The sequence below is a fragment of the Mesocricetus auratus genome, unplaced genomic scaffold, assembly GCF_017639785.1.
Source record: "Mesocricetus auratus isolate SY011 unplaced genomic scaffold, BCM_Maur_2.0 Super-Scaffold_100006, whole genome shotgun sequence".
Taxonomy (NCBI): Eukaryota; Metazoa; Chordata; class Mammalia; order Rodentia; family Cricetidae; genus Mesocricetus; species Mesocricetus auratus.
In genome coordinates, this window is record NW_024429190.1 from 13,855,248 (window position 1) to 13,878,890 (window position 23,643).

The 23,643-nt window shown below is 44.4% G+C and overlaps 1 protein-coding gene across 2 annotated transcripts; it reads right to left on the reverse strand.

Annotated features, from left to right (window-relative positions):
- Positions 1 to 10,948: 10,948 nt before the first annotated feature.
- On the reverse strand, positions 10,949 to 23,365 carry LOC101827917 (stem-loop binding protein). 2 transcript variants are annotated; one of them, XM_005068894.4, is made up of 8 exons: positions 22,999 to 23,360; positions 22,769 to 22,885; positions 19,449 to 19,553; positions 15,879 to 15,938; positions 15,507 to 15,644; positions 13,797 to 13,946; positions 12,438 to 12,519; positions 10,949 to 11,822 (listed from the first exon to the last, which is right to left on the reverse strand). In XM_005068894.4, exons 1-8 carry the CDS (start codon positions 23,208 to 23,210, stop codon positions 11,706 to 11,708), a joined length of 981 nt encoding a protein of 326 aa, XP_005068951.2. In that variant the 5' UTR covers positions 23,211 to 23,360; the 3' UTR covers positions 10,949 to 11,705. The 2 variants fall into 2 exon arrangements, with proteins under 2 accessions (XP_005068951.2, XP_012967887.2); XM_013112433.3 differs by lacking the exon at positions 19,449 to 19,553 and having other exon boundaries at positions 22,999 to 23,365.
- Between the last annotated feature and the right edge of the window lie 278 nt (positions 23,366 to 23,643).

Below are 23,643 nucleotides of genomic sequence, written 5' to 3' on the forward strand. Positions count from 1 at the left end.
AAAACCTACAAAACTTCCAGAAACCTATTCTCCCATACTTCTGAGGTCAAGATTGTGAAATGTGGTGTCACCAGCTGTAAGGAGAAGCCTTCCCGCCAGCCTGGTTCCAGAGCAGCATCAGTCCCAAATTAATTATGAAGCTGTTGGCCTTGCTTGTTTCTTACTGGCTAGCTCTGACTTAAGTAATTACCCCATAATTGTTAATATAAGTATTTCTCTTACCGGAGAAGTTTCTGGGCTTCCTACCCCATGGCATTATATCTTGACTTCCTGTGTTTCTCCTACCCAGAGTCCTCCTAGATTCCTAGTCCCACCTATCTTGGTTCCCTATTGGCCAACAGTGCTCTATTGACATATACACAGGACTTCCCCCATCAACCAGCCCGCACTCCCTCCAAAGGTTCTGAGGAGGGTCCTTCTGTCCTTCCTGTTTCTTGAGTCCATGTCACACTCCAGGCTCTGGCTCCTTCCCTCTGTGACTCTGCTCCTCCTCTTTGGTATTGATTTCTTACTTTTGGGATATTTTTACTTTTTTAATTTATTATGTGCATGAGTGTTTTGCCTGCATGTATGTCTGTACACCCATGCATACAATGATCCTGCAAAGACCAGAAGAGGGTGTCAGAGCCTCTGGAACTGGAGTTACAGATGGTGGTGAGCCATCAAAATCTTATCTGGGTCCTCTGAAATAGAAACAAGTATTCTTAACTGTTGAGCCAACTCTCCAGTCCCTTTGGTATTTTTTAAAATAGTTTATTTATTTATGATTTTTTTTTGAGACAGGGTTTCTCTGTGTAGCTTTGGAGCCTATCCTGGCACTCGCTGTGTAGATCAGGCTGATCCTCCTGCCTCTGCCTCCCGAGTACTGGGATTAAAGGTGTGCGCCATCAACGCTTGGCATAAATTATTTTTAATTGGTGTTTTGCCTGCATGTATGTCTCTGTGAGGATGTCAGGTCTTGGAGTTACAGACAGTAGTTAGCTGCCATGTGGTGCTGGGAATTGAACCAGGGTCCTCTGGAAGAGCAGCCAGTGCTCTTAACCACTGAGAACTCTTTCCAGCCCCTCTTTGGTATTTTTTTTAAGGATACTGGTTATGAGATTTAGAGACCATTTGAGTAACTCAAGCTCCTTAACTACAGCTGCAGAATCCTCTTCCCCAAACACAATATGAATTTTAAAATGAGCCCTATAGGATTGTGTTTAGCATGTGATTCCCCAACTGATAATGCTATGTTGGGAGGCTGTGGAACCTTCAAAACATATGGCCCAGCTGGCAGATGTAGGCAATACTTGAAGAGTATACAGCCCAACTTCTAACCATAGTATCTTCTTCATGATCTGCAGAGACGTGAACATGCTGTTGCAAGTTCCAACTGACAGAGAGAGAACTAATTCAGTCACCATATCTACCCTGTCATCAAAGATTTTTTTTTTTTTTTTGGTTTTTCGAGACAGGGTTTCTCTGTGGCTTTGGAGGCTGTCCTGGAACTAGCTCTTGTAGACCAGGCTGGCCTTGAACTCACAGAGATCCACCTGCCTCTGCCTCCCAAGTGCTGGGATTAAAGGCATGCGTCACCAACGCCCGGCTGTCATCAAAGATTAACCTCTGAAATTGTGAGCCAAGATAAATCTTTCCCTTTTTTAAAGATTTATTTATGTGTTTCGCAGGTTGTGATGGCTATTCTTAGTTGTCAACTTGACTACATCTGTTATTAACTAAAACCCAAACAGCCGGGTATACCTATGAGGGAATTTAATCCAGATCTTTTAAGGTGAGAAGATCCACCATTAATCTGGGCCACACCTTCTTCTGGCAGCCTATATAAAGGACATGCCTGCTTACTTTCAATGGCAAGTCCATTCCTTCATGGGCATTAGAGCCTACTTCTTCTGGATTCTGGTGAATACCGACCAATTGAGTCATCCAGCCTCATGGACTGAACAGCACTGGATTCTACACCTTTCATTGATAAACAGCCATTTTTGAACTAGCTGAACTACAGCCTGTAAGCCATTCTAGTAAACCCCAGATAGAGAAACTGATGATATGGATTCATTCATTCACTCATTCATTCATTCTATCGGTTCTGTTCCTCTAGAGAACCCTGACTAATACAACGGTTATAAAACAGTTATGAGCCACCATGTGGAGGCTGGGAATTGAACTCCAGTTCTCTGCAAGAACAGCCAGTGTTTTTAACCATTGAGCTATCTCTCCTCCTTTAAATTGTTTCTGTCAGGTATTTTGTCACAGTGACCAGAGGAGTATCATACCAAATAAGGCCTCAGTTACAAGATTCAGAGACTTTTGGATATCTTTTAGCATTTAACTAAAATTCTGAATATCCAAGAAAATCCAGGAGATAGGTCAGGCAGGGGTTATAGAGGCAGGCTCAGGGGATAGATAGAGCCCTCAGGACAGTTCACACAACATTCTCAACTGCAGGAGAAACCACAGGAGAGGCTCTGTGTCAGCTTGTTATTACCAGTTCCAAAGGGACTAGAGGCAAAATAGTTACCAGGCCCTGGTGAGAGACACCACCTCCACAGGAGGCCCTGCTTAGCCTTCCTCTCCTTCTTCCTTTAATATTCATTCCAGACCATTTAGGGATCAAAGAGACCCCTCATGCAGTCCCCAGGCTTCAGTAGAAGATTGATAAAGGTTAGCACAGAGCCGGGCATTGGTGGCGCACGACTTTAATCCCAGCACTCGGGAGGCAGAGACAGGCGGATCACTGTGAGTTCAAGACCAGCCTGGTCTACCGAGTGAGTTCCAGGACAGGCTCCAAAAAAATACAGAGAAACCCTGTCTCGAGTGAGTTCCAGGACAGGCTCCAAAACAATACAGAGAAACCCTGTCTCGAAAAACCAAAAAAAGAAAAAGGTTAGCACAGACCCACAGTAGTACAGGAAGGACTAGCACCCAGGACAGACATCACAGGTATGTCTGCTTCTTTAACATGAATAGAGAAAAGCTGAAATATGATCACCGAAATGTTTTGTTTTGAGAAAAGGACCTCACCATGTAGCCCCGCTGGCCTGGAACTTACTAGGTAGACCAGGCTGCCTTCAGGCTCAAGAGTCCAGCTGCCTTTGTTACCCAGTCTCACTCAGACACCTCTTTCTTTCTTTTTAACTTTTACTATGAATTTTCATCTGCACGTATGCATGTGCACTACATGCATGCCTGGTGTTCACGGTGGTCAGCAGAGGGCAACAGATCTTCTGGAACTGGAGTTAAGATGGTTGTGAGCCCTCATGTACACATGCTGGCTTTCTTCAAGCACCTGGAGATGGAGAAGTGGCCATGTGGTCCAGATCCCTGGTCTGGATGAAAACAGATGATTTGGGAGATTTAGGGTTCACAAGGCCTATTTACCCCCAACAAGGTGCTATCTGCTGGCAACAGGCCCAGGAAAAGCCTGTGTAGTGTCTTATGTGGCCTTCTGGGGCAACATCCTGGCAGTAGACTGGTGAGAAGTCAACCTGTCCCAGGGATTACTGGAGATGCTAGTCACCTCTCTATGAAGTCTTCCGTGGCAGACTTCATTGAGCTGTACTCTGGGTGTGAGCAGAAAAGTAGGGAGATTTCTAGAAAGCCAATGCATCTGACAACCAGCCCAGGGGGCTCTGGTGTAGGCTGACTTCTAGAGACACCTAACACCCTACCTCCTAGGACTCACAACTAGTCCATCCTTTTGGTGAACTACAAATGGTTTGCTACTAACTATAGAGATAACAGGCCACACAACATGTCTATCTTTTGGCATATTCTCTCCCCTACCTATGTGAGGATTGAAAGGGACCTCAGGCTGAAACAGTGAAGTTGAAGTAGTTCTTACTGTGGAACAGTCCTTTTCTACACTATGAATATGGACCACTCTCGGTGGTTAATAAAGAGCTGACAGGCCAGTAGCTGGGCAGGAAGTTAGGCAAGACAGACAGACAGAATGATGAGAAGGAGGGTGGAGTAGAGAGATTCTGGCCAGCTGCAAGGGAAGTAAGACATGCTAGAGGATAGGTAAAGCCAATAGGCATGTGGCAGTACATAGATTAATAGAAATGAGTTAATTTAAATGTAAGAGGTGGCTAGTAACAAGCCTGAGCTATTATAAGTACTATTAAGCCTCAGTGTCAGTTACTTGGGAGCAGGCAGTTGGGACAGGAAACATCCAATTACAGGTTCTCCCTTCAGACAAGAGTGTAGTCTCAGTCAACACCTGCACACAACCCAAGAAGCTACGAGAGACTCCTGACACAAATACTGAGAGGACCAATATTCCTGCAGGTCATTATGTATTATAATTTGCTACCCAAAGGTAGGTGGTTAATAGTCTCACACACTAGTTAGGTAACTTCTAGGCCAGATTTCATGCAGCACCACTGGAGGACATGTGTGTGCCCCAATATAGGCAGGAGATCATGTGAGGAAGCTGACAGTCTGGGTGGCCAGGTGCTCTCTGTGCAGACCTAGTCACTGCCCAGTCTCCACAAAGCAACTGAGATGTCTCTGCAATCAATTTCTCTCACTCTTTGCTGCTGTTACCCCTGGAGACCACCCTTATCCAGCTCTGCATGGGGCTGGGTGCTGGCTACAGGGGCATCCCCGACAATACAGCAATGCCGTGGTCCATAAAGGGTGTGGAGATAAACCACTCCAGAGACAGTTTCAGGGAACAGGCGTCTGTCTGCTGTATTGCACCTGAGCAACCCCTTATATCAACTGTGATTGGTTAGCACATTACCTCAGATTGGGCAGTGGAGTGCTCATACCTCTAGGGTCACTGTGAGGAACAGCACTTTAAAGGAGACATGGAGAGTGCAGACTCATCCATGGCCAGCTACCAGCATGCTACTTCAGAATTTAGGAGTACAGTGTGCCATGCTTCTTATTTAGACAAGCAGTGTGCCAAGTAGAATGGCCTCCAGGTCATGCCTGTATTCTTTCCTATATCTGGAGAATCAGGCTACACACAGGGTTTTCAGAGGCACCAATGTGCCTTTCTGGGTATTATCACCCCCTGGAGCCTCCCAGGAGAGTGGGATGTTATATTATCTTGATTTTATAAATATAGATCTGAAAGCAAGCCATGCAGTCACAAGGACACAGGGCTGGAAGGGAAAGAAAGGTCTCGCCACACTGAAAGCTCCCTTGTATGACAGGCCTAGGACACCAATTACAGCACAGTCAGCCAGTGTTGGAACCTCAGCCATCAAGTCCTTACAGACCCTATTTGAAGCTTGCCTTCTGAACTCAATCCTACCTAAAGGAAGCTTTTCCCCCTTGAAAATATCAAGGCATCTTTGTTGTTTTATTCAGATAGGGTCTCATGTATCTGAAACTGACCCAGACCTCTTGATCTCCTCCAGGTTCTCCTGCTGCCACCTCCCAAGTGCTGGGATTCCAGATATAAACCACTATGCCAGCTCTCTTATGCATCTTTGAAATATGACTTTTTGTAGCATGAGTTCTAATAGGTCTCAATAATAAAATCCCAGAGTCAGATATAGGGGTAAATGTTGAAAGATCAGAAAGACAAAAAAGCAAACCACAGCCACACCTTACCTCTATTTCCCAGCCATAAAGAGACTGAGCTCCAGTCTCCACCCCCCCCACACACACCTTATATCACTTCCTGTCTGTACAGACCTCCAGATCTCTATGGTTAGCTAGTGGCTAGCTCTGCCCTCTGATCTCAGGCAAGCTTTGTTAGAGCACAAACAAAATATCACAACTTTTTTTTTTTTTTTTGGTTTTTCGAGACAGGGTTTCTCTATGGCTTTGGATGCTGTCCTGGAACTAGCTCTTGTAGACCAGGCTGGCCTCGAACTCACAGAGATCCGCCTTCCTCTGCCTCCCAAGTGCTGGGATTAAAGGCGTGCGCCACCAACGCCCGGCTCACAACTTTTATAAAGTGACTTATGTCTGAAGTCTACATATTAAAAATGACAGTGGGGGCTAGGAAGATGGCTCAAGTTAAGAGCAGTGGCTGCTCTTGCAGAAGATCCTAGTTCCCAGCACCCACATGGCCCCTCACAACCATCTCTAGCTCCAGTTCCAGGGGGTCAATGTGTCTTCTGGCCTACACACACATTGCATCCACTTGGTACACATACATGCAGGCAAAACACCCATACACACGAAGTAATAAAAGTTTAAAACAAGCCGGGCGTTGGTGGCACACGCCTTTAATCCCAGCACTTGGGAGGCAGAGGCAGGCGGATCTCTGTGAGTTCGAGGCCAGCCTGGTCTACAAGAGCTAGTTCCAGGACAGCCTCCAAAGCCACAGAGAAACCCTGTCTCGAAAAACCAAAAAAAAAAAAGTTTAAAACAACAACAAAAATTTTTCTTTTATTTTTATTTTTATTTTTTTTTGGCAGGGTTTCTTTGTCTGTCCTGTAACTCACTCTGCAGACCAGGCTGGCCTAAACTCAGAGATCCACCTGCCTCTGCCTCCCAAGTGCTGGGATTAAAGGTGTGCACCACCACTGACCAGCTTCAACACTGTTAAATATAGAGTTATGCAAATTGCACCAGTGCATATTCAAAATATGATGGGGGAATGTTCTTCTGTATGTATGTTTCCTTTATTCGTTGATGAATAAAACAGATTGACCAATAGAGGCAGGCCTAGGAGACCAGAATTCTGGGGAGGGAAGGCAGAGAGAGGCTGCAGAAAGAGATGCCATGTAGCAGAGGAAGGACTAACAGGTCTAGACCCTTCTCCAGTAAGATAATACCAAGTGGAAATACTTAGATTAATAGAAATGGGTTAATAATTAAGACAGAACTAGACAATAAGGAGCCCTAGACATTGGCCAACAGTTTTATAATTAATGTAGCACCCGTGTGTTTATTTGAGGCAAAGCAGCTGTGGGACTGGGCTGGAAAGCAACTCCAGCAACAAAAGTAGACAAGTCCAAAAGCCAATTTACAAGGGATTTCATTTGCCCAGTAGTAATAATATGACTGTCTTGTAGACCAGTTAGATCCACTGATGATGTGGAGGACCCTGGATTCCATGACTAGCTAATCAGAAGAACTGCCCAGAGCTCAAAAACTCCTTAGGTTCCAGCAGAGTTGAGGACTCACCCAGGAGTCTGGACTGACAGCTTCCCACCAGAGACAAAGAGACAAAGACGTTAGCAACTCAGCAGCTGCTAAAAAGGCCGATCCTGACAGCAGTCAGAAACAAGAACAGCTTCACAACAAAGAAAGCCAGCCAGAGGCTGTGGGATGACAACCCCGATAAGCTGACCCATCTACCCCAGACACGAGAGAGACAAGATAGCAATCAGCCTGGGATTGTGAAGAACTAATCATGCTGGGACCAACTTAATTTAGTTCTGACACTTCTTGGCTCTGTGTTGAATTGTCAAGACAACTAGGGCCAGGGAGATGACTCAGCTGGTAATAGCACTTGCTGCTCAGGCCTGATGACCCCAGTTCTATCCCCAGAATCCAGAGTGGAAGGAGAGAACCAACTCCTGAAGTATTTCTCTGACCTCTACATACACACAATGGCACATGTTTTTGGAATACACACACACAAATAAATTAAAAACATAACTCAGGCCAAGCATTGGTAGTGCATGCCTTTAATCCTAGCACTTGGGAGGCAGAGGCAGTCAAATCTCTGTGAGTTTGAGTCCAGTCTGGTCTACAGAGCGAGTGCCAGGAGAGGCTTCAAAGCTACACAGAGAAACCCTGTCTGGAAAAAAACAAACAAACAAACAAATAAAAAATAATTCAGTCTCTAGTTTACTAGTTTTTTTTTTTTTGGTTTTTTTTTTTTTTTTTTGGTTTTTCGAGACAGGATTTCTCTGTAGCTTTGGAGGCTGTCCTGGAACTCACTTTGTAGACCAGGCTGGCCTCGAACTCACAGAGATCCGCCTGCCTCTGCCTCCCGAGTGCTGGGATTAAAGGCGTGCACCACCAACGCCCGGCTTAGTTTACTAGTTTTTCAAATAGAAAGTCATATAGAAAATACTAGACTATATTACCAGCATTGAAAGGCAAGACCTAAAGTCTAAAGATTGCTTTTTTTGAGACAGGGTTTCTTTGTAGCTTTGGAGCCCATCCTGGAACTCACTCTGTAGATCAGGCTGAACTCAAACTCACGAGAGATTGCCTGCCTCTGCTTCCCAAGTGCTGGCATTAAAGGTGTGTACCACCACTGCTGGGCATGAAGATTGATTTTCTTGCTGTGTAGGAGCATTCAAATAATTTAGAGTCAAATGTAGAGCCCCCAATGCCCTTTATGGAGTGGATTGCTGTGAGTTTGAGTAAGATCCAGACCAGCCAGAACTACTTAGGGAGATCCTGTCTCAGAAAAAAAAAAGGCATTTTTAGTCAGAACTACTTAGGGAGATCCTGTCTCAGAAAAAAAAGGCATTTTTAGTATCTAGTAGCTTCAGGCACTGCTAAACTTGAGTCTGAATCCGGCCCAGGCTCTAGCCTTCCCTGGCTGCCTATCCCACTTACAACAAACCAACTGTCGCACACAGGTATGAACTGATGTGCTCCTCTGCCAAGTAGGAAGGTCACAGCCTACCTGCTTCCACCTGCAGCTTGAATACTAGAAGAGGACATGCTGCAGTCATCCCAGGCATGCTACTGGATTCTTGAGCCTGCTTCTTGTTTGCAAGACCCCACTGGCCCAAAAGGCTGATTTCACTTCCACCGCCCATTCCTGTTCAGTCTATCATGTTTCTGCCTAACTCTCAAAAAAAAAAAAAAAAAAAAAGTATTTACCTCCGTGAGTACATGTATGTGCTCTTGAAAAGATGCCCTTTTTTGGGCTTCTGCTGGGGAACAAACAGGTTTGTATGATCAGTAGCACTACGGTTTAGAGAGTTCTCATCTTCCTAAATCTTTTTTTTTTGTTTTTTGTTTTTTCGAGACAGGGTTTCTCTATGGCTTTGGAGGCTGTCCTGGAACTCGCTCTGTAGACCAGGCTGGCCTCGAACTCACAGAGATCCACCTGCCTCTGCCTCCCGAGTGCTGGGATTAAAGGCGTGCACCACCAACGCCCGGCCATCTTCCTAAATCTTTTTTTTTTTTTTTTTTTTATTTATTGTGCATATAGCCTTTTGTCTGCAGGCCAGAAGAGGGCACCAGATCTCATTATGGATGGTTGTGAGCCACCATGTGGTTGCCGGGAATTGAACTCAGGTCCTCTGGAAGAACAGTCAGTGCTCTTAACCTCTGAGCCATCTCTCCAGCCCCATCTTCCTAAATCTTAAAGCCATAATCCTTGCCGATAATAGAAAATCTGTATTCTGGAATATATTTAACTTTAGTACCGTTGGCTATCAGGAAAGGAAGTTCCTCAAATCCCTCCTACCTTGAATGTATCTATCAGTAGCCATTCTGTCCAGAGCAGAAGCCAGGAGGTACTGTCCCCACACAACGCAGACAGCTTATCTATATCAGCCAGCACAAGGGAAGTAGGTATAAGGGCAGCTCTCTGGGTTTCCTCCAGCTTTCACTAATTGTTCCATGTTCTCCAAGCCTCCACATTTCAGGTTTAAGTCAGCTTATCCTCAGGGTCTTTGTACTTGCTGCCCTTCAAAGCATGACTCAAATGCCACCTATCAGGCCATCTCTAGACTCCCTGAAAGAGTAGCAATTCCCACATTCTTTTTTTTTTTTTTTTTTTTTTTTGGTTTTTCGAGACAGGGTTTCTCTGTATTGTTTTGGAGGCTGTCCTGGAACTCACTCTGTAGACCAGGCTGGCCTCGAACTCACAGAGATCCGCCTGCCTCTGCCTCCCAATTCCCACATTCTTTTTTTTTTTAATGCCTTCTTTATTTTTTTAAAGATTTACTTATTTATTACATATACAATGTTCTGCCTACATGCCAGAAGAGGCACCAGATTGAATTGTAGGTGGTTGTGAGCCATCATGTAGTTGCTGGGAATTGAACTCAGGACCCCTGGAAGAACAGTCAGTGCTCTTAACCTCCGAGCCATCTCTCCAGCCCAATTCCCACATTCTTAACCTCACCCTACTCATTTATCTCAACCTGACCATTAAACAGATGGTAACACACCCACTATAGAAAGGATACAGCCTTCAGGACCATCTACCATGGCTGTCATAGAACCTACAGGTAGGCAGATGTCAAGCATGCAAAGGAAGCTGCCAGAGTTACCCCTCTTGCTGTGTCAAGCCCATCATCATTTCCAATAAAGTTTAGGACATGGGGCTTTGAGCTAATGGCTATCAACAGAGATGCCAGGGTCGTGTTTAGTTTGTCCAGAGTTTAACACAGGAGACATGGAAGAGCCCTTGTGGTTTGAAAGCAAATGACTCTTAAAGGGAGCTGCACTATTAAGAAATGTGGCTTTGTTGGAGTAGGTATAGCCATGATGAAGTGTCATTGTGGGGGTGGGCCTTAGGTCTCCTTTGCTCAAGCTATGCTCAGTATGATAGTTTACACCCTGTTGCCTGCAGATCCAGATGCAGAACTCTTAGCCCCTTCTCCAGTACCATGCCTACCTATATGCCACCATGATGATAATGGACTAAATCTCTGAAACTGTAAGCCACCCCAATGAAATGGTTTCCTTCATAAGAGCTGTCATGGTCATGATGACTCTTCACAGCAACTGAAACCCTAAGACAGTCCTAACACCCCAAGTGCAGATGAGTAAGGTCAGATAGCATACTGGCTTCTTGGGTTTCATTGTGCTTAGGCACACGAGAATGGTGGGGATCTACACTGACATGTAACCAGGTCCCATGCCAGAGGATCATACCTATCAAGGGATAGGTGGGGACTTAACATATTAGTAGTGCCTGTACTTGGCAACTACTCACCAGATCTAGGCATGGGTCTCTCAAAGGGAGATGCCATTACCATGTCATGCAAATGCTTCAGGTACAAAAGAAAAGCTTACCCTGACCCTCCCAACACACAGTATAGGGCAACATTACAAATCAGTTAAAACATCTTTATTTTTGTAATTATCATTCCATACAAAAGCAATAGAAATGCAAATATTGACAAGTTTACAATTGAATACATGAACAGAATATCTGTACACATTATCATTTACAGAAATATTACATGGTAAATTAACGATCATTAAAAAAAGTTCTAAATCCCTCTCTTCTGCCTCAATTCCCAGAGCACATGCTAAGATACTACCTCACACTAGTGCTATTCCAAATTCCAAATTAACACTATATAACTTACATAAAGCCCATTAATATAACAGCCTAACATTTTTGTTCAGAGCTCTGTATCAGAGAAAACTACATTCACATTGATAAAGACCAGAAAATAAGTTTTTACAAAGTCACTGGAGCTGCTTGACTTAGAAGACATTATCAGTTACCTGTAAAGACAGCTGACTCTAGATTGATCCCATAAACACATGGTTAAAATTACTGTCAACCCATCTGAAAAAAGGCAACTGAAATCTCAAGTTCTTGTGGAAAACCACAAGTATCCTGTTGTCTAACTTGGGGCAGGTATATGGTTCAGTCTTCAGATTTTAGCTTCATTTACAATTCCAAACGTGTGTAACACTCACCGTACATAAAATAAGGCAAGAAAAACAATTTATCATGAGAAAATAAACTCTTAAAGGAAAAAACAAATACAAATGCACAGCAGCTCACGCTTAGCCAGCCTTCCTTCCAGATGGCCAGGCAGAGCCAAATATTTCCAACAGTTGCCACCAGGTGGCATTTAGCTCATGGCAGAGAAGTCTTTCAAGGGTTCAGTTAAACAAGCATCCAAATCAAACTCATCCTCCACTTGGCAGTCTACATGTCTGACTTTGGTGGGTGTGCCGGCATACATGTCCTAGGAAAAACAGAGGCAGTCACACCTACATCAACTGATCACAGTTACCCCCAGCACAAGTGGGCTTGCCAAGAAAACCAGCATCATTTTGCCATTTCTGTAGTGCACATTCATATTATGTCCAGCTTATCACTACCACAATGTATGGTGTAAAAAAGATCAATAAACCCGAGTGTACCTGGGATGACACAGCTGGGAACTAGGCTAAGGCAATGAATCTTTGTTTACAGATTCAAGTAAGAGCAGTTTATAACTGGGCGATGGTGGCACACACCTTTAATCCCAGGACTCGGGAGGCAGGTGGGCAGATCTCTTATGAGTTTGAGACCAGTCTGGTCTACAGGGTGAATTCTAGGACACTCAGGGTTGTTACACAGAGACACCTTGTCATAAAAAATAAAAACAAACAGCTTATAATAGCTTATATCTGAGTCTTTCATATTTTGCCACTTCAGAGCCTAAGTATTTACACTTGAACAATGGAAAGTGTCCACAAAAATAAAGGGATCTTTTTATTGTAAATTGTATAAATACAGACAAATCTGAATAAATGTATCAGGTCATTAGCTACTGAATCTGAGATAAGGCAAAGAGAGAACCAAAGGAAGCACTTACAAAGTTATCCTGTGAACTTGTCTGGGACTCAGAGCTGCTTTCTGTGAACTCTGTCTCCATTTCTCCAAGGTCTACAGGCTGTCTGAGAAATGAAATTTAACAAGCATGTCAATCACCTGCTACCATCAGAAAACGAGAATTCTAAGTTTGTTCACTAAAACCAAACACCACCCACATCACAGTATGTATGCTGTCCCCAAGGTCAGCCTTTAGTCACATTTACCAAAACCCGACCTCTCGCTCAACATAGAAAGCTGACAGCAACTACAAGTGAAAATCATGCCCGACTCACAGAAAACCAGAATCTGACAATCTGTGCTGTCATTCATACACATCTGTAAATGTCCTGTTTAGATGAAGTTTCTCTATGGAGCCCTGGTTGTCCTGGAACTCACTCCTGGTCCTGTAAACATTCTTGCTAGCAAGACCAATTTTCTTCTGGGGTGAGCAGAATGGAACCCTACTAAGCCAAGTATGGTAGTACCTCAATACCTTCTGAGGCAGCACTTCAAGTTGAGCCTATGCTACAGAGTTAAGACCCTGGTTAAGGGGCTGGAGAGATGGCTCAGAGGTTAAGAGCACTGACTGCTCTTCCAGAGGTCCTGAGTTCAATCCCCAGCAACCACATGGTGGCTCACAACCATCTATAATGAGATCTGGTGCCCTGTCTGACCTGCAGGCATATATGCTGTATACATAGTAAATAAATCTTAAAAAAAAAAAAAAAAGACCCTGGTTAAAACAGCAAAAATGCAGCTAAGGACATGTCTCAGTCTGTAGAGTGCTTACACAGCATGCATTAGGAACCTAGACTACCCAAGAACCTTTCAGAATCAAATAGGGGGCAGGCCATGGTGGCACACACCTTTAATCCCAGCAATCAGAAGAACCTGTAAGTTCAAGACCTGCCTGGTCTAACCTCAAGCTTGACAGAAGTACACAGAAAACCTACCTCAAAAATCCAAACCAAACCCCCTCAAATAGGGTTGGGGAGATGGCTCAGTGGGAAATGCCTATGTGGCACAAGGTCCTAATTATGGATTCCCAAAACCTACATCAAAGAAAGCTCATAAGACACCTGGTCCGCAAAGTGACAAATATAAACACGAGACCCTGTCTCAAACAATGTAGAAAGGACTGACACCCTAGATTGTCCTCTGACCTGCACATACAGACAGCTGTCCTAGACTGTTTTCTAGCTCCAAAAGACTAAACCCAGCACGGGGAGTGAGCTCTTCCTTGGCATCCACAACCCTGTGCAATATAACAAAGCCTGAACGCTAGTACGCATGTTCTCTTGACAATTTCCAGAATAATCTGTCACTGTGACAGAGAAAAAGAAAGCAAAAAAAGACATACATTTCTTGCAAATCACATCCTTCTTCAGCAGGAGGATCCCAAAAATGTAGAGCCACCTTCCAGAGTTTGATCTGTTGATCCCATGACCGCCGACTATACTTCTTAAATTTGTTTGGAGTCCTGGGATGGATTCCAGGTTGTCGAAGGTGTCTGTAGGACATAAGATTACTTCAGTACAAGGCATTCATACCTGCACCTTAGATAAGACTAAGCATACTTTGAGGTTAACATTTAATAACTAAGATTCTTTTTGTTTGTTTGTTTTAGAGACAGGGTCTCTCTATGTAGGCCTGGCACTCACTATGTAGACCAGACTGGTATCAAACTCAGAGATCCTCCTGTCTCTGCATCCTGAGTGCTGTGATTAAAGGCATGGACCACAACACCCAGTAGTAACTGAGATTCTATAAGATGAGCACAGAAATGCATTAAAAGCAGTATCTCAGTCAGGCATGAACCTGTATTCCCAGCACTTGGAAGGTGGGGGCAAAAGAATGGTAAATGAGGCCACCCAGAAAGACCCTTTCTTCAAATCTTACTATTCCTTTGGAGTCCACACTTTACATATTTATCTATTTATTTACTTATTTTGTTTTTTATGAGACAGGGTTTCTCTGTGGCTTTGGAGGCTGTCCTGGAACTCGCTCTTGTAGACCAGGCTGGTCTTGAACTCACAGAGATCCGCCTGCTTCTGCTTCCCAAGGGCTGGGATTAAAGATGTGAGTCACCAAAGCCCAGCTGGAGTCCACACTTTAGAAAAAGCATGTTTTGCCGGGCACACGTAGGCCTTTAATCCCAGCACTTGGGAGGCGGAGGCACGTGGATCTCAGTGACTTCAAGGACAGCCAGGACTACTACACAGAGAAACCCTGTTTTGAAAAAACAAAGAAAGAAAAATTATGTTTGAATCCTAATGCTGCCCAAATGACTCCAGAAGATAAAATAAAACTTTATCAGTATGTGCTGCTTACATTAAACAGAGTAATGGCATTTTTTTTTCTCCAATTAGGAACTGAAAGAGATGGCTCAATGGTTAAGAGCACTTGTTACTCTTGCAGAAGACCCTCTCAGTACCCACATGGTGGCTCAAAACCATCAAACTATAGTTCCAGGGGATCCAACAACCTCATCTGGCTTCTGCAGGGACCAGGTATGCACATGGTATATATACTGTACATACATGCAGATAAAACATTCATACACACCATCTTTTTCTTTTTCCTTCCCCAGACAGAATTTCTCTGTGTAACCCTGGCTGGCCTATAACTCAAGAGATCTGCCTATCTCTACCCGCCCTCCAAGTACTGGGATTAAAAGCATGAACCAAGCACTACCTGACCTCATACACATAATCTTAGTTTAAAAAGATGAAAACAAACAAAAAAACCCACCACATCCAGCCCGTCCAATTGAATACTTACACATTCTTTAATTTGACTTTTATTTTTCTATTGTGTATTTTAATAACTACTACTTATAAAAACCATGTACTTTATAAGTCCTGAGGATAAAATGCTGTCTAATAGTCAAAGCCATGAAAACGATTACTTGTTAATCTTCCTGTTCCCAGCCTTTCAAATGACAATCTATCCTTGTACTTAAGTTCTTATGAGCTGCTAATCTAATAAACACTTCCTAGACGGTATATCTAATGAGCAACAGGCACACAGTTGTTGGGCAGGATAAGACAGGCCTATGTGACAACACTACCTGGGGACCTCTTTAATATATCGATCATAGGCAATAGTGTTCTTCCCATAGTTGATCTGCTTCTGTCTTCTCATCAAGACACTTTCATCCGTCTCCACATCAGCGGGCACTGAATACATAGACTCCTTTGAATCAGAGCTGAAAAGAATGAAAGATTAACTAAACAAACCTTGGATTTTAAGATCGCTGTGTGCCAAGAAAACACTGTAGTAGTCCCCCTCTTCACTCAAATGATGAGTCCTACAAAAACAATCTATACTATAGGAATTTCCAGTACACACAATGAAGAACAAATCATCAATAAATGCTACTGGGACAACAAGCCCCTCAAAATTTTTCATTATAACAAATTAGAAATGTTTCAGCATGTACCTTCCTGATGATGATTTTCTCTCTCTTCCAAAGTCATTTATGAGTAGTTTTCTCTTGTATCTGAGAACAAAATAAAATACCGTTTTCAAAAGCATAAAACAAAAAACAATTCAGGAACAGGAGAATCTTGAGTCTCAGAGGTTAGCCTGAACTTATTACATTAGCCCTTGACTAAAATTTTAAGAGGGTCGGGTAGGAACAGGAGATGAACTTTTTTTTGGCTCAGCAGTTAGGATTACCCAGCACCCACATGGTGGCGAACTCCAGTACAAGGGAGATTTGATGCCCTCCTCTAGCTTCTATGGACACCAGGCACACACACAGACACACACACACAGGCAAAACATCCACATACGAAAGATTTATGAGCTACATGCAGCTGTTGAGTCTCCATGTGGGTGTTAGAAACTAAACCTAGTTCCTCTGCAACAACAGTAAGTACTCAGTAACCACTGAGCCATCACGTTAGCCCTGTTTAAAAAATTTTTTCTTTTAAATTGTGAGAGCCAAACTTAGGGCATCAGGTTTAGACACATTTTACCTACTGAACCATCTCACTGGTCTGGCATTATTTCTCTTGGGTCTATTCCCTTGCAATTCATGTTCCAAGTAATTTTTAACCCTAGCCCTCAAAAAAAAAAAAAAAAAAAGCTTTAAAAATTTGTCTTTCCTTTCCTATGTTTAATTAAGTTCCTGCTCATGGGCCGGGTGGTGGTGGCACACACCTTCAATCCCAGCACTCGGGAGGCAGAGGCAGGTGGATCTCTGTGAATTCGAGACCAGCCTGGTCTACAAGAGCTAGTTCCAGGACAGTCTCCAAAGCCACAGAGAAACCCTGGCTGGAAAAAACAAAACAAAACAAAAAACAACAAAAGTTCCTGCTCATGTATGTGTATGCTCATAAAGGTCATTCAAGCTTTATCAGGCTGGAGAAAAGGCTCAGTGGTTAACAGCACTATCGGCTCTTCCAGAGGACTGGGGGGGTTCAACTCCCAGCACCCACATGACAGCTCATAGCTGTCTGTAACTCCAGTTCCTGCGGATCTGACACCACCACACCAATGCACATAAAAAAGTTAAAATAAAATTTAAAAGAAATAAAAATAAATGTAACTAAAAAAAAATCTTTATCATTCCTCAGAGCCAATCCCACTTTGTCTTGGCATAAGGTCTATGTCGTAGCCCTTGTTCGTGCCCAAGAGGAGGGAGAATGGATTAAGAAATGACAGATCAAAAAATTATAGATACTAAAGACAGAGACACTGGATGAGAGTCAGGAGGGTACACCAGCGAATACTGGGGGAAAATGCCCCAAGATTATTACACACAGACTTTATATATCCCTATCAAAAGTGGGGGAAGGCAAACAGACTTCCTTGCCAAGATACAAGCAATTGTAATTTCCTTCTCAATACCAAAACAAACAACCACACCCTAAATCAAGTATTCTATTATCAAGACAAGACAATGGCCACACCTTAGGCTAAATATCCTGTTGCTAAAGACAACCATTAGTTACTCCTTAGGCCAAATATTCTGTAGTTGAACCTTGAGAGAACAATAGTGAGTTTGAACTCTCTGACTTTAAGTCAAGATGAAGAGAATTCATCTCTGTGGGCCCCAAGAGGCCTAGGGCTTGCCAACTCAGCTAGACTTCTGGGATTTTCCTACCTCTGCCTCCTAAGTACTGGATTACAAGACATACCACCTCACATGGCTTCTTTACATGGGTTCTGGGAACCTAATTCATGCCCTACGCACAAGGCAAGCACTTTATTAAACTCTTAGTCCTGCCTTTTTTCTTTTTTTTAAAGGTAATGTCTAAATTGCCTAGACTGACTTCGATGCCAGCTGGTCTATTTTCAACATCTCTCAGTTACATCATTTCAGAAGATAGATTATTTGTCAAGAGCCTACTCTGTTATTTAAGGCAATCCGAATATAAGAAAACATTGTTCTTATGTCCTCAAGTACACCCTTTGCAGAGGTTCTTGACAAGGTGACTAGCAAAACCCAAACATCATCTACTGCCAAGATGGAGACAGGAAGCCCTGTCACACAGAATTGGCTAACAAATCCCACCTGACCTCCTAGCTACTTGGTTTACATCTTTTGTTCCAACAACGTATTTCAACTAATCATGAACTATTCATTTGATTGGAGACCAAAACAAACAAAAATAATGAAATGAAGGGAAATTAGTAGTACCCCAAAGTTTGAGGCCAGTCTAGTTTTACATAGTGAAATTGTCTCAAAAAGCACTGTAACACAGGCCTTTAATCCCATCTCTTGGCAGAGGAAGTTGGGCCTCTTGAATCTGAGGCTAGCCCTCTACAGAGAAGAGTTCCGAGGCTATAAAGAGAAATCCTGTCTCAAAAAGGAAAAAAAAAAAAAAAAAAAAAAAAAAAGAACCTGGAAACCTGGAGATCTAGCTTAGTTGGAAAGTAGTTGTTTAGCATGCATAAAGCCTTGAACTTGACTGATTTTCTAGCGCCACATAATTATGACATGGTGACATTACTATAATCCCAGCATTCAGGAGGCAGAGGCAGGAAGATCACGAGTTTAAGGCCAAACTTCATGGGGGGGGGCAAGAAATTGGGATTAAGAGCTGGGCACATGCCTTTAACACTAGCACTTGAGAGGCAGCATAGGCAGGCGGATCTCTGTGAGTTAGAGATCAGCCTGGTCTACAAGAGCTAGTTCCAGGACAGACTCCAAAGCCACAGAGAAACCCTGTCTCAAAAAACAAAAAGGGGGGAAAAAAAAAAAGAGGGAGAAAGAAAAAAATTGGGATTAAGGTTTACTATGTGCTAAACCTTCATTAGGTTCTCAATCTCCCAGATATTATCCTGGATTTTTTTGTTGCTGTTGACAACAGGACATCTAGGTGTAGTCCTGGCTTTCTTGGAACTTACTATGCAGATCAAACTGGCCTTGAATTCAAGATATTCACCTGCTTCCCCAGTGCTGGGTTAACAGTGTGTGCAACTAGACCCATCTATTTTCTGGGAATCTTGTTAAGGCCAAGCCAGAGAATCTATCAGCTGTCTTTCAAAGGTGAAGATGGAACACATCCACACAACGAATATTGGGGGGGGTCTAAGATATTTATTTAGAGACAGCAATCACTTACTGAGAAGCCCAGAACCGGGGTCAGCACTCTCTGATCTCTGACCACAACAGGAATCCAAGAGACTTTCCCTTTCTTCTTCCCTTTTATCCTTGGCCTTTAGGCATGCATCACAACCACCTGATGTGAACTGGTTTCTTTATGCCAACCAAGTAAAGTAAGTACTCTTCTCAGAGAGCATACCAAGACCTTGGATTCAAGCTCCAGCCTTGCCCAAAAACAAAAATAGAAACCTTCTAGAGCTGTGGAGGTAAACCCATGGATAAGGAATTTTTTTCACCCCAATGGCAACCTCGGATGGTGTGTATGCACTTGCAATCTCTCTATCTCTCTCTTTCAATCCCTAAAGAACAGATTTTTAAGAACCATGATCCTAAGACATTCTATAAAAACATAGTGATTGAAAAAAAAAACACAAAATATTACAAAGTATGTACCTTGCAATCTCTTTGTTAACTCTGGTCCTCATTTCATCTTCTTCAACTGCACTTGCCCAGTCAGAACATCTAGAACGGGGCTTAGGGCCTTCAGGAGTTGTAAAACTACAATAAAGGGAAAATACATTTAAATGAGTACTTTATCTCAGTTTTTTGAGGAAATATGGCACTGCTTTAACACAATGACAAAGAAATAGGTAAGTTTAGGCAATCTCTCAAAGTCTTATGGACATCATTAAACAACTACCAATCCACTACGAGTCAGTGCTAGACTATGGGAAGTCTAAGGGGAGGGGGCGGCAAAAATGTTGTCAGTACCACAAAGAGCACCTACTATGGAACTTGGCTTCATGTTTTTTCTTTTTCTTTTTTTTTTTTTTTTTGGTTTTTCAAGACAGGGGTTCTCGGTATTGCTTTGGAGCCTATTCTGGAACTCGCTCTGTAGACCAGGCTGGCTTTGAACTCTGCCTCCCAGAATGCTGGGATTAAAGTCATGTGCCATCAATGCTCAGTGACTTTGTTTTCAAACAGTCTCACCATATAGTCTTGAGAACTCTCCTCCCTCAAGCTACCTCGTTAAGTGCTAGCAATACAGGTGTTAGCCAGTATACCTGGCTTCAATGTGCTGGCTGTAAAAAAGGTGGTATAGGGTTTTTTTTTTTAAAAAAAAGTTATTTACATGTATAGTGTTCTGCTTGCATGAATGCCTACATGCCAGAAGAGGGCAGCAGATCTCATTACAGATGGTTGTGTGCCACCATATGCTTGCTGGGAGTTGAACTCAGGCAGGACCTCTGCAAGAGCAGTTTGTGCTCTTATTAACCTCTGAGGCATCAATCCAGCCAATATTATAGGATTTTTTTTTAGACTCCACAACAAAATTTGTCGTTCTAAACACTGACAAACCCACAGTGAGAGGTCAGTAAGACAGATGAGGTTTACCTTTCAGATGCACAAGACATAACATTTAATAGGCACAATTACATGGAAAAGGTAACAAATCTCATGAATCTAAAGTTTTTTCTTGTTTTTGAGACAGAATCTCACTCTATAGACCAGGCTGGCCTTGATCTCAAGAGAGCCTTCTGCCTCAGCCTCTCAAGTGCTGGCATTAAGGCATGTGATACCATGCCTGGCACATGTAACTTTTACCTCACTAAGAATTAATCTCCCGCCGGGCGGTGGTGGAGCACGCCTTTAATCCCAGCACTCAGGAGGCAGAGGCAGGCAGATCTCTGTGAGTTCGAGGCCGGGCTGGACCGACAGCCTCCAAAACAATAGAGAAATAAAAATAACCTCCTGTGCATTGATTGGGGTGGTGGTGGTAGCGCATACCTTTAATCCCAGCACTTGGGAGGCAAAGGCAGGTGGATCTCTGTGAGTTCAAGGCCAAGGCCAGCCTGGTTTACACTGTGAGTTCCAGGACAGCCAGGGCTGGGTTTTTTTTTCTGTCTGAAAGAAAAAACAAACAAACCAACCACACATAAAAAGAGCTCTCGACTGTTCTTCCAGAGGTCTTGAGTTCAATTCCCAGCAAGTATATGATGACCCACAACCATCTGTAAAGGGATCAGATTCCTTTCTGGTGTGCATGAAGACAGATGTGAATAAACAAGTTTCTTAAGAAAAAAAAAGTAAAGCCGGGCGTTGGTGGCGCACGCCTTTAATCCCAGCACTCGGGAGGCAGAGGCAGGCGGATCTCTGTGAGTTCGAGGCCAGCCTGGTCTACAGAGTGAGTTCCAGGACAGCCTCCAAAGCTACAGAGAAACCCTGTCTCGAAAAACCAAAAAACAGAAAAAAAAGTAAAACGCCAACGCACAGAAGCATCCTGTTATTGTTAAAAATGAATTGGTTATGGAGCAGTATATGAACCAGGGCTCCAGATACCAAGACCCGGAGAACTTAGGCTTCTAACATTTGGGGCTGGAGAGATGGCTCAGCACCCATATGGCAACTCACAATCACCCATAAATCCAATGCCCTCTTCTGGTCTACCTAGTAAGTTCCATGACAGCCCTGTCTTTAAAATCAAAACCCCCACCTCCCAAAACCAACCTAACATTTCATCTTCAGACAACTGAGACCATGACTGTTCAGATCTTCATCTCAATAAGGTTTTCTGTTTGGTTGGTTTTGTTTCCATTGAGACAGGATAGCCCAGGCTAGTCTCAAACTCACTAGGAGCAAAGAAAGGCCTTGAACTTCCGATACTCTGGCTTCTAATTCCTGAGCATTACTGGGATTATCGATACATACAATATCACCTCCTCGTTTACCTACCTTAGGGCTGTCCTTTGGCCTCCCCTGTACCCCCATAACTAGTCGAAAGCCTTCAAATATGTGCTGATAAATCACATTTACACTTGACAGCCTCCCTCCCATGACAGCTATAGCTACCATGGGGATTGACTCTAAACAGAGATAATCAAAGGATTGAATCAGTCTGACTTTTCTATCTTCGATCAGCACAAGCCTGAGTTCCCTAAGCTACATCACCGTTTCCCTTCACTGGGCTTAGCAGCCCTGTCCTTATCTTCCCTCCTAGTCACCTGGCTAGGAGACCACATATCCCCATTGAAAGGCATGGTCACGATATTGAGATCACTCTTCTCTTGGCAGTCACTACACAAAGGTTCCCAGAGAGCACTTCCCTGAGCAGCCCACATCACCAGCTTACTCTTTAGACACTCCTGGTCTCTCTGAATTACTGTTTTACCTGCTGGCACACCTCCACGAGGCTACCAAAAGATCTCACTGACTCCAGCACCGAGCCTCATCTTAAAACAACAACAAAAACTAAACACTGTGGCAAAAGCTGATCAGATGGAAGGGGCTCAGGCACATCACGGATTTCTGAGAGGCCTGGGAATTCAACTTTTGCATCTGGATTTCACTCAGGTAATTAAGCCTAATCTCTCCGTCCGTCCGTCGGTGTCCCCCCCCCCCCGTCTGTGTGTCTGTCTCTCACACACACACATCTAGATTTCACTCAGATAATTAAACTTAATCTCTCTCTCTCACACACACACACGGCGGGGGAGGGAGTTGTCAAAACATTGTAGCAAGGTGTTCAAAGCAGTAGTCCCTGACATTATGCGTGAAGAACACAAAGGCTCCCCCACTCTGGATAAAACCAGTTTTGCTTCCCCCTATCAGTCGCTGGTAAGACGCTTCTAAGACTGAGCAAAACTGAAGGGAATCCAGAGTCACCTAATTTATTCCAATGGCTCCTAAAAAGCGAGTGCAAAGGGACGAGGGTCCCTTGGCCCTCCTCCAGACCCACCAAGTGACCAACCCGTTTCCATTCGGCCAGCGCCCACCTTTCAGGTCGACGGTCCGCAATCTGGCGCTCGCTTTCCTCGGAGTCCTCGGGCTTCCGGTCCCTTCCGTCCGCTCTGCGTTTGCGTCCGAGGCTCCATCTCGCAGGGGACCGCGGGCTGAGGACACAGACTGCGGTCAGTGGGCGGGGCCCTGCACGCCCGGGTTGTTCAGGGACCCCTACCTCAGACAGCTAGACACGGAAGACTTGTAGACCGCATGGCCCACTTACCTTTCATCGGCGTCGCGGCGGCTCCCGTACCGGGGTGGGCTCCTAGGTCTGCAGGCCATGGCGGCACAAGAGTGAATGGAGGTGCAGCAGCGACAACCTCTCCCAGCGACAGCGCTGACGAGGTCTGAGCTCGCCGCACACCAACCGCCCTTAAAGGCGCAGCGGCCCCGCCCCTCAGCAACTCCCGCGCGCGCGGGATCGGACGAAACCATCGGGCGTCCACCTGGAGGGGAGACCTCTCGGCTCTGCGCGCCCCGCTGGCGGCCCCACTGCGGAGCTAAGCCTCGGAACTGCAGGCAGTCGCCAAACTCCAACGCCTGATGCAGCCGCCCAGAAGGGCAGGGAAAAAGCGACGGCCCGACGAAAGTGAAAAGGAACTGGCGGCCCCCGACCGCCTCACAGGAGGCTGGCGCTGTGGCTGCCTGGTCTCTGATTGGTCGCGTCTTCGCGGGCCTGAGGAGTATTGGCGGGAGAGTGGGCAGTGTGCGCCGCTGTCACTCAAAGTAGGTAGGCGTGGCCACGTCGCTGTTGCGGGCCGGACACGGAAGGGACAGTCCAGGTCCCGGCCTGCCCCTTCCTTCCTACCCGCCTCCGCAATACTCCGGGAGCGCCCGCCCATAGTGTAAACCCGTGATTTGAAGCCGT